The 17633-nt window shown below is 38.4% G+C and overlaps 1 protein-coding gene across 5 annotated transcripts in view; it reads right to left on the reverse strand.

The window, feature by feature from the left end:
• Positions 1-17633, reverse strand: part of SLC38A9 (solute carrier family 38 member 9) — a 44250-nt gene that overhangs the window by 15996 nt on the left and 10621 nt on the right. For 4 of the 5 annotated variants that reach the window (XM_424731.8, XM_046905522.1, XM_046905523.1 and 1 more), the window contains 9 exons: positions 15319-15451; positions 14804-14925; positions 14606-14669; positions 14397-14490; positions 13423-13593; positions 10005-10064; positions 7677-7874; positions 5499-5606; positions 3705-3811 (listed from right to left, as the gene is read on the reverse strand). In XM_424731.8, coding sequence (XP_424731.4) covers positions 3705-3811; positions 5499-5606; positions 7677-7874; positions 10005-10064; positions 13423-13593; positions 14397-14490; positions 14606-14669; positions 14804-14925; positions 15319-15451 — 1057 coding nt within the window. The remainder of the gene's footprint in view (positions 1-3704; positions 3812-5498; positions 5607-7676; positions 7875-10004; positions 10065-13422; positions 13594-14396; positions 14491-14605; positions 14670-14803; positions 14926-15318; positions 15452-17633) is intronic. The other variant, XM_046905524.1, reaches the window with a different exon arrangement.

Genomic DNA, 17633 nt, shown 5'->3' on the forward strand with positions numbered 1-17633 from the left:
ACCTCAGTTCACTCTCTAAAGACCTTGACTATAAATACTGTTTAGACAGCATAATTACAGATAAAACTAAAGGACACATGGGGAGAGATAAAAGGATTACTTTTAAATAACAGAGCAATAATCGCATTTGTCTATTTTAAATTTAATATTAAGATCTTGATAGCTCTTTTCCCACTCAGGTGGAAGCTGCCCAGACATAAATACAGTGGTCCTTGCATCTAAAGTTTATAATCTAAAAATGAAATGTAAAACAGATGGTTGAAAGAAAGAATTATATTGGGGACCAGAGAGGAAGGGAAGTATCACAGATAACAGGCAGGTCACAGTCCATAAGGATTGACACCTTGCCACCTGCCAAGCCCTTCCTGAGTACACCTGAAATAACAAGCAGCTGCAGAGGTGGAAATTGGGCAATACTTCAGCTACAGTTATTGCTGACCAGGAGTTTTTCTGGTCAAGACATATGGAATGATGCGTTAAAAGTGTCCCTGGACTTACAGGAAACTGGGAGTAAGGCTGGCAGCAGTCACAGAAGAGACACAGAAATTGGCTTCCTAAAAGAAGGATATGTCTGATGGACCATGTGAAGCTAACTTAACGAGAGCTCTGATAGTACAAGACACTGCATTGGAAGCCATGGATGAATACCCAGGCACAGGCTGGGTGCAGTACAGTGAAGGCTCTGTGGCTCCACAGATATTTCCTCTGTGAAGATGAAAAGAGCAGGCAACTTTCAGGCCTTGTTTTCCCTGTCACGGGACCTGGGGAAAGCAACTTATTGTTTCTTCAGTATTGTACTGAAAGCTAGTTTGCAGTCAGTTTTAAGATAGAGAATTCTGTATTGTTGTGTAGTAATGATTACTATATTAGAAACAGTAGCTTTTGACTGATGCATTTCAGATTGCCCACTTCTCAAAAGGCAGATGCTGCTTCTGTAATACCTTAACTAGACTCTGACCTATAGCATAAAAACAGACTTTACCTGTTCCAGTGATAACATATAAGACAACAAAAGCACGTCACTAAGATCCATAATGCTGTGTATAATCTTGGCTGGAAAGATAAACTGATGGTAGAGTATTATCAATGGAAGCTCATTCTGTTCTTGGGGAATAAAGTGTTCCAATACTGCAGAAAACATACAGGACCCTCAGCTCTGTGCCTTCCACAGACACCACCTGGACAAAAAGTACTCTCCCTGTTCCCAGCCTTTCCCTAGGTATGCCCACAAACAATTGTTAGGAGACAGCACACAGAACATGTCCCCTAAGCATACCTGTAGCTCCTGTGCTGGACTTGCACAAACATTCCGTTTGCTGAGGGAAGTTGCTCAGGGAACCAGATCATAGAAGTGAATCAGATTCAAAAACAAAGAAACCCAACAAATAATCTTTCTTGGGTTTGTTAGTTTTATGTGCAACCAGTTTCCAAACCAGTTCACTGTGCAGTTGCACAAACATACTGATAGATACAAGAGGGAAACAGTGGGAGACAGGAGCAGGGAGTATTTATCTGGCAGGATTACTCAACACAGAGCTGCAGATGAAAAACTATGCTCACAGGGCTTCTCCGGGCTGTGCTGCTGACACTTGACTTACTTCAGTTCACTGCTCCTGTCACACCCACAGCACTGTTTGAGAAGAGCAGCTGGAGGAATCCTGCTCCCATGTGTGCTTTAAACTTTGGACAGAGATACGTGCCTTTGACTAAATTGGAAACTGCTATTGTTTTGGATTTCTGACCCCGTGAAAGGCACGCTATTGTTTTTCTTAGTCTTTTTCCACCTCTCCAAAGTAGTTCCTATGACCGCTAGTTTCAGCAAGTTGTACTTTTGCAGCTTGTCAAGTTCCATGCCTTTTCACAGAGCACTCATGGATGTGACATGTTAATAGCTTGATCCATTCATTAGCAGCAGTCTCCATTTGATCCCTGTGAGATACTGACATAAGAATGCATCTTGTTGATACAAACATGCAGGAAGAAGTTACCCTCTATCTGTGACCAATCACAGAGGCTGAGATCCATATACACACATAAACTTTCAACTTAGTCCAGCAGAGCAGTGAAATAATCACAGAACAGCTCTTTAGCAACGTCAATACTTCATTAATATTTGCAAAACACTTTGCAGACCTAGGTGCTAAAAGCTTTTATAGGGTTACAAACAGAAAGAAACAGGCAAAAAAATCCCTAGCTAAATGCAACTCCTAGAAGAACAACGCACAGATTTGGCTTGCTATTATAACCCTTTCATGCTACAAGAAAAGGTGCTCTTTGCGATCAGTTTAAACACACTTCTGCAGTGCAAGATTATTGTTGAGGATTGATTGTTGCTGAGATGCATGCTGACGTCAAAATCCAACTTAAATCCTAGGGAGGGTGTTCAGAAAACCTGATTAAAAAGCAGACAGCAGTTTCTTCCTCCTTAACACAGAAAGAGCAAGCTGTACAATATTCCAGGTGCTGCTCTTCACAGCTCTAACTGCTTCCTCCAATATAAATGCAAGAGGTAAAGCCACAGGAAAAGTCTTAAGGCAGCAAGGAGGCAGCAGACCTTCCCTGCATACAGAGCTGACTGCAGAAATGACAGCGCCTTTAGAATGTGAAATCCACAGCTAAGAAAAACGTAATATTGCCCTCTTGTGTACTGTAAGATTTTCTTACAACACATTGAGAATAATTCACTTATTTTCTTCATCTAGAGCATTGCTAACCTACTCTTCAGTTGTTTTCAGAAAATGCCTGTTTTCAGAAAAGGCCTACAAAAAGCCTTCCTAAAGGATTCACGACTCCTTTTCATAGGGGTACCACTAGCTTGGCTCACAGGGACAAAAAATCCAACTATGAATATTTATCAAAGCAAAAAGTCATGTCATCTCAATGCATTGGTACATAACGTGCACTTCACCTGAGTAATCAAATCAGATGTACTAGTTTTTGACCCATCTAATACTTAAACATATTTTTATGTTATTGTAGTTAACTTTCCAGCCAAGATTTTAATGAATCTAGACAGGAATCCCAGAACACAAGTCAGAAAAAGAAATCAAATAAATGTATCTGAAACTCTTAACACTGTAACATGCTTACTCAATTTTTAAGACTAGAAGACAATGAAGAAAGAGTGCAGTTTCATGTGGATGAGCAGTACACAGCAAAGGTTAAAAGGCTACACCGAAGACTAGATATCACAGAATTTCCCAACCCAGACTTCAGCTTTGAGAATTTCCTAAACAGGGTCAGGCTTCTCTACAAACCTTAACTTCAGTTGTGACACAAATTCACTGAAGCAACTCTTGGAAGAGACATTATCTAGAACCCTACACATTGTTGTTCAGGTCTCCATTAGAATCAGTTCCGTGCTTCTGATTCTCCTCTTTTTTGTTTTAAAATCCATGACTTTTTCTATAGCAACCTTGTCAGTTTTTCTGCCTCTTCCATGTAATTTGGCCACTTAATGCCAGCCTGACCACACATAAGCCTGGGGTGTTCCTCAAGACTTTCATTTGAATAAATTTGTCATTCATCTGTTACTCATTGGCAGCCAGTATGTATAAGTGGTTTCTTATCAGATCACAAAACCAATTTACATATTCTGAAGTTATTATGGTATCTGGATCAATTTCAAGAGAAACAGACAGGAAAAAATAACTGTTGCACAGTAATCTATTTACAAATCAGCAAAGCCTTGTGGAATTACTTACGTTGTTTTCTTGATTCTTGTTATTTTGAAGAAGAGTGATGACACAATTGTGAATGAAGAAGGCAAGTGTTAGAACCCCTGTGAGCTGAGGGAACAGAACTCTAAATTCTAAAGGAGGGGAGAAAAAGTGTTAGTAACTCGCTTCTGTGAAACAAACAATGTCAACATGCAGATGACATACAGTGTGGTACAGGACAAGGGGTTCTAGACAGTCAAAAACTAGAACATAGAAAGTTCCACACAAGGAGGTGTAAGAACTTCTACAGTGAGGGTGATGGAGCACTGGAACAGGTTGCTCAGAGAGGTTGTGGAGTCTCCTTCTTTGGAGATATTCAAGATTCATCTGGACGCCTACTTGTGCAACCTACTGTAGGAAAACAGCTTTAGCAGAGGGGTTGGACTCAATGATTTCTAGAGTTCCCTTTCAACCCCTGCAATTCTGTGATTATGTCCACAATACTTTTCCTTGAAGTGCTGCAACTGATCTAAGAATTTACCAATGCCGTAACATGATTAAAGCACCATCTCTGTTGATAATTTAAAAGGATATATATATATATATATATATCCTTTATATATACTTTATATATATATATATATATAAACCTTTATATAACCTATATATATACCTATATATAAACCTATAAACCTTATATATACCTTTATATATATACAACAATATATATATACATATATATATATATATACGTATGTATATACTTGAGAGAGTTACAGGAATTGGAGATCCCAGAGCTAGCTCAGCTTCTGGAAAACATCCAGCAATATAGCAGAACACTCATCAGATGCTCAAAAACCCATACAGACCACGCAGAGCTCTATGCAAGAATATCTAAATCAACTTTCTCTAAACTGCTTTGAAGTGAGCAAATAAAAAATGCTTTAAGCAATTAACAAAGGGCTCAACAAGGCTGACAGAACATACTTTCCATAAAGCTCGATTCACTGTATTTTCAGTACCTAACAAGTATGATGTGTTACCAATAGATTCAGAGTGCAAGTTTTGGGCTTGTTTTCCATCCACTACTTTAATGTCAATAATAAAAATTGAACCATCAGATTCAGAATTTCTCTCACAGTTATTTTCCCCATCACTACAACAACCTCCTGTCGCTGGATTTGTATGCATCACCTACATGCTTTGTCTATTTTCTAACAGTATTAGTAATATTGCCAAAATAGTCTAATCACTGGGTACTCCACTTCTTACAAATGTAATGCTATATATCAGAGGAAGTGATTCAATTCAATTCAATTCAATATAGGCCAACCTGATCTAGTGGGTGGCAACACTGCCTGTGACAGTGGAGTTGGAACTGGATGGTCCTTAAAGGCCCTTTTAACTCTAATCATTGCACGATTCTACAATAATATTAGAAGACACAACTCCTGTAAAGAGTGGGCAAAAACAGCTTAAGACCCGGCCCTCATCTCTCTTTTGAGGTCTCCGAAACCAGGAAACTGATCTCTTTAGACTATCTATTCATTCAGTAGGACTGTTCATACACACATGACATCTCACATAGTGATTTGTAATGCTACTGTGAGAGCAGGGGAAAGCAAGACAACATTCAAGAAAGGAAAAAAAGATACTGGAAAGCCAACAGCTGTTGGAAAGTGAAGATTCCTGAATCTCTACGTGCAACTTCAGACAGCATTTCCTTATTCTGCTTACCTCGCAAAGATGTTAAGAGGTGAACAGGACAGACATTTTAAAATAGTTTTAGAAAGTATTAAGCCCATCATATATGTTTCATTACATTCCTAACTATCTTACCTGGTACAAAAAATTCATTCTCTGTAAACCAGTTGAATTCTAAGTGGATTCCCAGGTGAGCAGCCTTTACAGTAACCAAAAGAACTAAGTAGATAACTGAAACCGTACCTAGAAAAGACCAAACAAACACCGAGAGTCAATAGAAAGTATTTTTGCTTTGCTTTTCCTTGCTCCATCCAACCAGTTACCAGTAGCTGAAACTTTTTCAGGTGGTATTCATTCTTAAAAATAGAAAATAGTTCTAAATTTTCATTTATTCTTTTTTATATGTCAGAGAGAAAGAGCAATGCACTTGCACTGGATGCACGCATTAAGCATGTTTAACGTTCTCCACATGCTGCACTAGTCACGGTGAACCAGCAATACCTCATGCTGGTTAGGCAGGGAGAATTCTAGACGATAACAGATGAATTCCAGATTCAACTGTCAGTATTCTAATCTGACATAAGGCATAGCTGGCCACAGACAGTACTGCTATCTCAATGTCCATTCATTCAGTCCTTGACTTAATAGCCCAGTGAGAGATGAATTAATGCTTACTACAGTTGTCAACTTCGAAGTGGGAGATAAAAGTTTGATAACAATATTTGATAACTACTGCTTTAAAAAGTTGTCATGATCATAACCTTGGAGAACTTTGGTCATAATGCAGGATTTGAACTCCATCTCATTGGTCCAGAGTCATCCAGCAACAATCTGCACTGCTAAAGGATTATGAATAAGAGTACAGATCGTATAAATGCCTTGCCGTGTCTGCCTGTGGGACAGAGAGAGTATGAACTTGGCTTCTGACACTTAAAAGAGAGGGGAAGAAGAATGGTAGAATAGTAACTACTCAAAAATTGAAGGAAACCTTGCACCAGTAATTAAGGCTACTGTGATGCAACCTCCAGGTCAATAATATTGTATTATTTCCGAGGCTACAAGATAAATTTAAAAAGTACAGTCAAAGACTAAGAAGGTAAAAGGTTCTGTTCTTTAGGATCTACTTAACAGTTAAAATTCTCTGTAGTTTCCTCACAATTTAGGTTTCCATAAGCATGAAGATAAGCACGAGTTTTCTACCGAGATTCATTTTAGCATATGAAAAATAGCTGTCCCAATTCTTGCCTGAACAACTTACAAGATTTACAGAAGATAAAGCAGATTTGAACACCTTCTTCATTAGATAATAATCAATTAAAGTTATGAGAAAATTCATGCTTTAATACACAAGTTAGTTCTCAAGTGAAAAACAGATGCCTGGGATGGAGTACTTACTTTAAAAGCAGATATATTTATGGCATGTCTCACCTGAAAAATATTTTCTTAACCCTAAACTTGATATTCTACGTAAACACCTTACTTTTTAGAAAGAAGCCCTATCACTTACTCAAATTCCTATATTGTATACCCAATTATTAGATCCAGCAATAGCAGTTACAAGCTCTAATTCACTGTCACACTGGCTAAATAAGGTCCTCAGTTACCCGCCTACTACCTTCTTTACAATACAGCTCCATCTTTTCCAAACAGTTCTGTGTTTTCTACCTGTTTTTTTCCCCTTCCCTTCAGCATGGGCTTCAATGCAATGCATTCCAACATCATGAAAAGTAACTGCCCACACTATCACTCATGCATTTTACCTACTTTACCATTCCCAACTGCTTTGCTCTTCTATCTCAACGCACAAAAGCAATTTTTGTCCTTGTAGTATTGAACAGGCCAGAAGCTGACCTGAAGCAAAGCATGGCAATAGGTTACAAGGAGTGACTGACTGATGTTACTATGAATTAATACATTGATCAGTGTCAAATTACTTCAGGTCTGAAGTAATTACTCTTTGGAAATAACTGTTGAAATACTTACCAGATGAAGAAAGGTGTATCTGACTGGTTGGGCCAAAGTAGTGCATATCAAACAGTGCACTGCAGTGTGTACCACAGTTTGGGAAAATTCGTTGCAAATACAATGAAACTTATACAGGATTATCAAGGGAGCAAAGGGAAAGAAAATATTTCCTACTAACCACAAGGCTCAAACAAAACAGGGTGGGAAGTCTGCAGGTGATTAACAAACCAACCTATGAATTGCCCAAGGTACGATGCTGCTGGCAAACTACTCACTGAAGTAGCTTTCAGTGTTTTCTATATACTTCAGCCACAATAAATCAATGCTTTAGTAGTACTTGTTACTTACCTAGGACGTTAAACTTTGCAAAGAAGGATGGAGACTTCAGATTTAGGAGGGGTAGAAGAACAGCAATCAAGTAAAACGGTACTGTTTGTGATTTGCTCCACCACTCTTCGAAGAGCTGAAAACCTGTACTGTTGCCAGAAGAGAACATCACACTCCGGTTCTGTGGTGGGTGATCACCAGCAGCATTTGGACAAATGACTGGAAAGGAGAATAAAAATACACCCAGATGAAAAGAATTTCACTTGCACATACTTTTCACTGCTAAGATCCCATAATTTCTGGAGTGTGCTTTACCTCTAGGGAGAAGAACCAAAAGCAGTGTCCAGCAACTCAGGTCTTACTTTCTGTTTGTTATACAGTTTCCCTGCTATGCACCTTGTACTATAAGCTGGGCACAGCAGAGACACTCATTTGTTTGTAGCCTGAGTTTTGGCATAGAATCTCCAGAGTTACCTACCTGCAGCCATGTCCTGTGCCTACACACGTCTGCCCAAATTCAGCCAGAGCAGCACAACTCTACATTTGACTTCACGCTTAGCATTGTGATCTGTCCTGCACTATTAACATCATATTAACAAAGGCAAACACATCTGTCTAAAAAGAACCTGCATTACTGCATGTTGCCTGGGACCACACAAACAGCTTGACAAGAAAGCTGTGATTACCAGTGGCAGGTCTAAAACTCATGTACCAAAGCAAACATACTCTCATCCTGGTGCAATGTCAGGTTGCAAGTAAGTCACTTCCAGACAATAGAAGCAATATAAGAAATATACGCATAATTCAGTGAAAAGAGAACGTCAAATTCCTGTTACATGGTAACATCTGAACAGCACCTTATCAAGTGACCGGAACAAAACCAACCAAGCATAAAAGATCCTGTGGTGAAAATATGCCTATTTGCTTCTGGTTAATATTGGCATCTCTTTCTAACGCACGTCTACAAAGTTACATGTTGAAATATGAACCTGTCTTACAGTTCTCATGATTTCTCCTTTCCAACCTCGGCATCCCACAATATTTTATAGCCTGCTTCCCATACTGCCTTCATGGATATTTTGTTACAAAGGCAAAGGTGTATGAAGCGTTCTATCAAGTTTATTGAGACGTTACTTCCAGTACTCTTAGTTTCATTTCATTACTATTAAGAGGACTGTTTCACAGACCTTGAAAAATGCTTCTGTTTTTTGTGATCTCCTTGCTATCCCCAAATACCCTGTCAAGAGACATCTGACTATCCAGCTGCCCTTAGTTCTGTGCAGCACCTGCACTGAATCTTCCAGTAAGTGGAGGATGCTATGGAATACTGGAATATGGTTTTCTAACTTTAAGTTACATCTTCTGCAGCCAGAGAATGGGATGAAACAGGAGAAGCAGGAGAGGCCACAAGAGAAAAAACACAGCAGCAGCTTCTGGTGCCTTGCTGATAAGGACTTAAGGAGAAACAGAGTTCAGCACTAGCTCAAATGCAAATCAACTGGTTTCCAGGATTATTTCTCAGTTCCCTCACCTGACTCCAAATAGCTGCTCTCCAGAAACACTATTACAGCTGGCGTGACACAGCTGCATGGCTGGTTCTGAAGTGTTTCCCTATCCCCATAAGAGCTTAGAAAAAAGAAAACTTTCTGCTTCATAAAATCGAACTACACATCAAGATACTTAGTACATCAAGGCAGAAGGACCTGAAAGTGATGATGTGCAAGCTCCCACCTTCGCTGCGTGTTACATTCTGCCTACCCGAAAACTCTCAACAGATCCCTCTTCATAACTGAATGCAGATTCTTGCCTTAGTGCATGTTAGACTCTCCACAAAAACAAGTGGACACTCGTGTTGCTGAACGCTTATTACTTTCTGTGTTCAGCAATTAAAAAAAAATGCTTGCAGCATTAATTAAAACAAATAAATCCTGCAGAGTTATTGAGGAGCAAGGATGCCTCAGCCAAGAATTTTCAGTAGAAGGCACACTTGCTGTGCCTCAGTTTCAGGGTGCAAAAGTTAAAATTCCTTAAGGAAGCTCCTCATCACACAACTGTTAAGTGATACAACATTCGTGGCCTTCAGGATGTATATACCCAGCTGGGTGTACACTGACTTGTAACTTGTTTCTTAAGCCTTGTCCTGCTCCTCTCCTGCTGTTTCATTTTAAATTACTAATCCCCACAAACGTGGTTAACTGTAGAAGCAGAAAAACCAGATAGAAAACATCAGCTTTCTAAAAACATAGTTAGAATTCAGTTTATACATTTTATAACTGAAACGGGGTTAAAATCTATGCATGAAAACTGCCTTGAAAGTACCTCCCCTCCAAACTAGTAAGTGCTTCTTACCTTTGTTACTTCCATTTGTGCCTGGAACAATATCTGTTACATTGATATCATGAACAAAGTCTGAAAAGAAAAAAATAAAATCGTATTAACAATGTTTTGATCCTTCTATTAGGCTTTTGCTTCTTAACTTAACAAAGAAGTTAAGGGAACATTTTGAAAAAATAACATCAGAGCTGCAATATGCAGCTAGCACTCCCCACCAACCTCAGATGGGTATTTCAAGGACCGCTGCACCACTTTGTTCCCAGCAGTCCCCTCCATCTATGAAGTACCCAAGCATGACCTTACAGCTGCTCACTCCTATTCCCCCAGCAAACTTCCACATGTTCCAGCTCCTTGTCTGCAGTGTTGCATAGTAGATTACTGAAGAGATACATCTCAAAAATCACTTTCTTTTGGGACAGAAAAAAACAAAAAGGTGTACTCGACCATAACCTTAATCCATACAGTATTATATAGAAAAAGCTTCTCTTACTCATTTCTTCTAAATCTTCTTTCAGAGCCTGAAGGAAGTTGTTTTTTTTTTTTTTTTTTTTTTTTTTTCCCATGTTGTTCTTTAAATAAGGTTATATCTGGAAAAATGTTTAAGTCTCAGTGTCTACAGTCATATCTCATAGTATTTTATTTCAACTGTGCTCCTGTGCTACTTTACTGCAAGTAAAGGTATTTTCAGGTTTCTCAAACTTGATCAGTAGGAGAGTGCTGGATAGCAGTCTCCTTATATTTACATATATACAGACGCATGTAGAAAATGCCCATCAGCCTGGAAATTTAATTAGTATCTCTCTGGTTAAAATTTGCTTCTGCTGCATGTGGGTGTATTATGCACACAGAAAATAAAATAGGGTAGAAGGCTTCCTATTTTCAAAGCAATTAAGAGCAGCTTGTTCCTCGTACAGAAAGCAAAAGTTCTCGTGGGAAGAAAACTACATATTTTTAGTTACTTCATTTTTATTTATGATGTCCTGAATCACTATTGAGTCTCACACTTACTGATATCACTTCAGTGTACAAAACAAAGAGAACATGCAATTAAAAACATTCATCACCTCATCACTTCACTGCTGTTTTGTATTGCTACTTAAAGAAAGTATCCAATGCGAAGCCATCAAACAATATCCTAACTCTCACATTATTAGATCACTTTAAAATTAGTTACAGACAGACAAATTATGTTCCTTCTGTACAAAAAGTTTTCTAGAACTAGCAATTGCATGTGTGAATTTGTTTGGAAAACACAAACAGAAGACAAAAATGGGTCACCAGGGTTAAAAACAAAAAACAAAAGCAAAAGGTGCATCACATTTTGCTTACAATCCTTGCATTCTGCACCTACCGCTCATTTCTAAATTATCCTCCTTAGGAAATCCTTTTGTTCCAACCTAAGTTGTGTGCATAAGTTTGGGCGAAAAAAAGTAATCTGAATGTACTAGAATTAAATGCAGTACCCTGGCCTAGGATAACTTGGAAACCCACAGCTGGACCATGCACCTGGACCAATCCTAATATCTACTACCATCTTATAAATTAGTAATTAAATAGAAATAAACAAATTTAACACAAAAATCTAATGACTGAGATTGCCACAGAGCAAACAACTTGAATAAAAAAACCTTAACAAATATAGGTGAGAAAATAATATTCCATGCTTGTGGAACAGCAGAATTTATTTTCCTAGAAAAGGACCTATTGCGAAGATTCTCAAATTTGCTTAACAGAATCAGATTTTTTTTTTTTTTGACTTAGAATAACTTAGGATTAAAATGCTAACCTCATAAAGAAAAACAAACTCTATAATGAAATGGCCTTAAGAACACACGAATTAGGTCAGCTATAAAATAAAGCATTCATTATTCAATAAAGTAATGCGTGTCCTTCAGGGATGGTGAGAAGTCTAATTAAACTTTGCTTAGGGGGCATAAGTATCTCTGCTGTTATATGCCTCAAAAGAGACTTGTTTATTACATCCAAAACAGAAGCTCTTAAAACTTAGTTGTGCTATTCAGCGCTGTGAGTCAGATTTTCAAAGCTCACAATTCCATCGTTTATTCCCACAACTCTACACACCTAATTGACTGTATCCACAAAAGCCCGTGTGTCTGCACACGTACAAGGGTGTAACTAACCAGGATTTTCTTCTGTAGCAATGCCAGACTAAAGGTTGTTCTCTCACTGTGCTACTTGTTCATCATTCCTTCAAGGACTAGGAGAAATGGTCTATATGGCTATATACATATATATACAATTCATTTGCTGAAATCTAGAATTAAACCACTATTTTTTTGCCTGACAGAAAGGAACCTTGCCTAACAGAGAGAGACCTTGGTGAAGTGATGGACAGTTGGTTGAATATGAGCCAGCAGTGTGCCCAGGTGGCCAAGAAGGCCAATGGCATCCTGGCTTGTACCAGGAATGGTGAGCAGGACTAGGGTAGTCATGCTGCCCCTGTACTCGGCATTGGTGAGGCCTCACCTTGAGTACTGTGTTCAGTTTTGGGCACTGCAGTACAGAAAGGACATGAAGGTGCTGGAGCAGGTCCAGAGAAGGGCAACAAGGCTGGTGAAGGGCTTGGAGAATATGCCCTATGAGGAGAGACTGAAGGAACTGGGGCTGTTTAGTCTGGGGAAGAGGAGGCTGAGGGGAGACCTCACTGCTCTCTTCCAGTACTGAATGGTGACTGCAGTAAGAGCAGGGTTGGTCTCTTCTCACTGCTGACAAGTGACAGGATGAGGGGAAATGGCCTCAAGTTGCACCAGGGTAAGTTTAGGTTGGATATCAGGAAAACTTCTTTACAGAAAAGGTTGTTAAGCACTGGAATAGGCTCCCCAAGGAGGTGGTTGAGTCACCATCCCTGGATGTGTTTAAAAACCGTTTGATGTGGTGCTCAGGGACATGACTTAGCAGAAGGTTGTTAGGGTAGTATGGTTAGGTCATGGTTGGATTTCATGATCTTTAAGGTCTTTTCCAACCTGCGCAATTCTATGATTCTGTGATTCTTAGGTGGAGATCTTTTTCATTAACGTGGATCATTTTGAATAGGTATATCAGCACAAACAAGGAGGGGGTGAACATAGAAAGTGGAAAGACACAAGTCAGGATTGAGTCTGGAATTTTTTTTTAAGCCCAACAATGAAAGCACATTTTTTAAACTACACCAAGAAGCCTGTACTCACTTGCAAGCCAGATAACTGGTACTTTGTCATTCATTAGAAACACATATTGAGAAACTGAGACACTGGCTTTGACAAAATGCAAGTGACTATGTCCATAAATCTACACTTACTTATTCTCACTTGACTTTTCACAGAAAGTAGCAAAATCAAGATTAAGTAATTGGAACAATCCTTTCTGAGTATAAACCAAAGTCCTGATCTTTAAACAAGACAAGTGTTTAAATTAACCAAAGATTAATACTTACTGTATATAAATTTTCCTGTGTTGAACAGAAAGTTGGACATAAGCACCCAATAAACAACCATGGCTCCAACAAGAGATACCATAGAAAATAAGAGGCTTGACCATTGACCAAAAGATCCAAAATAATACTTGCAAACATCTGGGAATTCCCAGTTCGAGGTATCTGTTAAAGCTGAAGAAGATTAAAAATAAATAAATAAAAAATTAGAAATCTAAACAAAATGTTATGTTATATTAGGGTCACTAGAATTCTTCATAAAAGGACAAGCTGATTTTTTCTGAATTCCAACACAAATTCATAGGGTTTCCAAGAGCTAAGAAGATTGCTATTAAATTTTAAGTACAGCATTCATAATGCTGTTCTTCAAATAGGTTTTGACGTTAATGTTGCTTGTTCTACACAGGGAGCCTGAAGAATTAGAGGCTTTAGCTTGAAGAACTGCAGCAATACTACTACTTTGAGTACTTTCAGAAGCACTGGCACTAAGGATGTGGGGCCAAAAAAATCCATGCTTGCATTTGCAGCTAAGCCTTTCTGCAGTAGTTACAGCAGAGTATACTAGACCATGAACAGGTCCTCAGCAATACTCGGAAATGAGCTGTCACAGGCTGGAGCAGTAGATCTTAACTGCCTTTATTTGGACAAGTAAGGTGGTAGTTTATGTGTAAAAGAACAAGATATACGAGTTTTGAACAATAAAAGTACACTCAAAGTAGGTATACTGTCAGTGATGCAATCATACATAAATTGCATCCAACACAGACTGCAGAGTACATAAATGCCTTCAGTTGTGCATATTTCAGAGACAGCAGAACTGCAGCTCTCAGATGGCTAAATGATAATAAGAACCTCATTCCTTTCTAATCGGAAACAATTTATTTTTTATATACAAACATTCCAGTAGTACAGGCATACAAACTATTAGAAATCTGTATTTCACACTTTTGTGGAAATATTTGCATTATGAAGCTTACGTATCATTTTCCGTGATTTCACAACTCTGTAACAGCAATAAAGTGTCAAAATGCCCATCAGTACGATGAGAATGACTCCAGAAGTAAATCCTGCCTGTTTAGAGGGGAAAAAAAAACACACTATATGTATCAATAACACTACAGAAAAAAGAAGAGCAAGCCATGTTTCCAAAAACATTTTCATGAGCATATATTTGCCATATTTTTACCTGTTTTATCCCCCATGGGATACTTAATATAGATGTACCCATCATTGTGTTCCATATCACAAATCTAGGAAGAAAAGTAAAAAAGTCAGTGAATGATTTTAAAAAGACTCTTATTCCATAGTACTTTCTTAGATAAAATATGGAACATTCAAAAAAAATGCATTATATGGCTACTGTATAAGAAGGTGCTTAACATACATTGTCACTATACTGGAGTTTTTACCATAGCCATCTGTGCAACTGTCAACTTTAAAAGCAGTTCCTAATGGACTATATACATAGATTTCATCAGGAGCTGGAAGTACGTGATCAGGAGCAACCTAGCAAAAGAATAAAAAGAAATAATTATTAATAGCATCCAAATAAATATTACCTACCCCAAATACAGCAAGTCAACTGTTGTAAAGCAAAATGTTTCCAGGAAAAGCACACAAAAGCACAATTTACAGAAGATAGCAGTGAGTACACCTATCTGGGCAGCCTGCTCCACTCTTCCAAAATTAAAACTGTATCTTTTCTTAGATGGTAAAGACAGAAGACTTTGATCTTGACTTGTGATAACAGGAAACTTTGTTAAGGTACTCAGCTACTAGATATCTACTTCAAAGCAAACTACAGATTAATTTCCCCCCTACCATTGTTCGTACTTCTTTTATATACCAAGGCTGTGGAAGACCCAACACTCAGTTCATCTGGCCCTGTCTTTGTCTCACCAATGCCTTGTCTGAAGGAGATGTGAGCCTGCTATAGTAATGAATCCGCTTATTCATTGCTGAAGCTTCGTCAGAGACTCTTTGCATGTCATCACTGGCGCTGACTATGTTTGTAGGCTCCACATGAAATGGTCTAAAGGAAGGGGATGAAAAGTGAAAAGAAAGGAAAACTTTTAGCAATCCTGTACTACAAGAGGTAACATAATTCAGAGAACAGCTTAGAATCACTCTGGCCATGTCTGTCATTCATTGACAAAAAACAAATGCTGGGAGTCAAACCATCAATTCTTCATATAATCTACATTGCTCAGATTCTGCACAGAAACCTAACATCAAAATTCAAACCTAATATCCAGTCTATTAGTTCTCAGCAATGAGTCACATCAGAAATATAACATTAATGAGCTTGGCCAAGCATATCAGCATTTATAACTTGTGTGGCCAGAACTAGCAATGAGGAACAGAACCAGAAACAGAAGGCGCAAGTAAGGCAGAAACAGAAAGAAGAAGGAGAAAAAGAGGAATGAGTACAGGTAATGAGAACCAGCTAAAAAAAGGCTAATGATCTAGCCAAAAACACTGCATAAAATCCTGTTTAATGCAGATGGAACCAAGCCCAAATAAGTCAATGTGATACTTTTAAGCCAAAGAAACCAGGACTAGACTTTGCCACTGAACAGTAGATTTCCATTCTGAATCACCTTCAGATTTCCTTTCAAATTTAGACTAATTACAGAGAACAAGATTCCCAGCAACAGATGCCCCACAGTTCAGACATACCCTCTCAAACATAGATATACAGCAGGAAGGTGGTCTCCCTTTCCCTCTTCTCTAGTTATACAGATACTGCAGCTATGGTCATGGCCACTGCAGAACGCAGCCAACCCCACCAGTTTTCTCTATGTGTACCTACATATGGTGCAAGCAGAGGGACAGCTGCAGTTTTTTCTGCTCCTGATACTACAACACAAATCTCTAGCAGAGATTTCAACATGTTTAAGGCTACCAACAGTAAAAATTAAATCAGCAATAAATCCATGCCATTTTTACTGTAATACGACCATAGCCTATTTGAATGACATTCATTCTCAATACACCTTTCTAGCTCAGACCCACAAAAGAAACCCCTCCTGCCACAGCTCTCAGTAACAAAGGTTTCATTCTTTTCTCATGTGAATAGTTAAGCATTTGCTTCCCTTTTATCTGGAGGAAAGAAAAGGAATATTGCTCTGAAGTCAGCTGTGATATCTTTGAAGAGATGATGCTAAGTCTTCAAGTTTTGGCATGGCCTCATTCCTGAATGCTTAATGGGCACAGCAGTTAGGAATATTTGTAGGAAAACTATAAACCAGTAGAGAAAAATCTAAGCAATCAGAGAAAACTACCTCACTCCTCTACAAGTTAATCATTCTTTTCTTCATCTTAAGACATCATTACTTCTTATGTCTTCCTTTACTATGGAAAAAATGGCAAAGCATTCCACACTGACTTCTTTTTCTGAAAAGGGTTCACAAAATGAAGGGAGAAATGCTGGTTTTGTGTGTGGACTTCTAGGGTGTTCCTATAAACAATTAAGATTTTGTCACAACTAAACAGAAATAAATTTTAAGCAACAGTTTTAATGATCAAGCCTGAATGCACATAGATACCTAACTCCACAAACAAAAATACTCATGACTTGTCAGCTTTAAGGGACTTAACTCCTTTTGTATTGGGTTGATCCAATCATTGGGCACTGCTGAAAAAAAATTCATTAGAAGAGCTGTAAAATAAAGATTGTTGCAACGAAAACAGGAAATGTAGTATGCTTGAATGCCTCCTCAAATGAGCTCTTTTTTTTAATTAAGACAAAATATAACTGGAAGTACACTTTGCTAATTATACAGCTGCTGCATAGTCCTCATGAAGCTCTTGCTTCATGGGGAAAGAGTAGTCCTCATGAAGTAGTCCCCATGCTTGACATGGGGAAAGAGTATGCAGCAGCTGTATAATTAGCTCTTTGCTTCATGAGGACTACTCTTTCCCTATGTCAAGTTAATGTTATTAATACACCCCCTAGATCTTCCTTTGTTGGTGTGAAGAAGTTACACTGAGACAAAGACTACGTTCTCCTTTAAAGCAGACAGATCTATGGCAAAGACTTCTTTCAGCACTGTGTTCAACAATTGTTCACATGGCCATCAAAGGAAATTATTCCAGACTGGAATACAGCGGGAGATTATTTTCTAGGCAACTCCAGTTAAAGCTACAGATTGTCTTAAAGGCAAAACAACAGAAAACATGAATACGACATCCTATTTTATGAGGAAAGCAGA

The sequence above is a fragment of the Gallus gallus genome, chromosome Z (genome assembly GCF_016699485.2).
Source record: "Gallus gallus isolate bGalGal1 chromosome Z, bGalGal1.mat.broiler.GRCg7b, whole genome shotgun sequence".
NCBI classification, from domain to species: domain Eukaryota; kingdom Metazoa; phylum Chordata; class Aves; order Galliformes; family Phasianidae; genus Gallus; species Gallus gallus.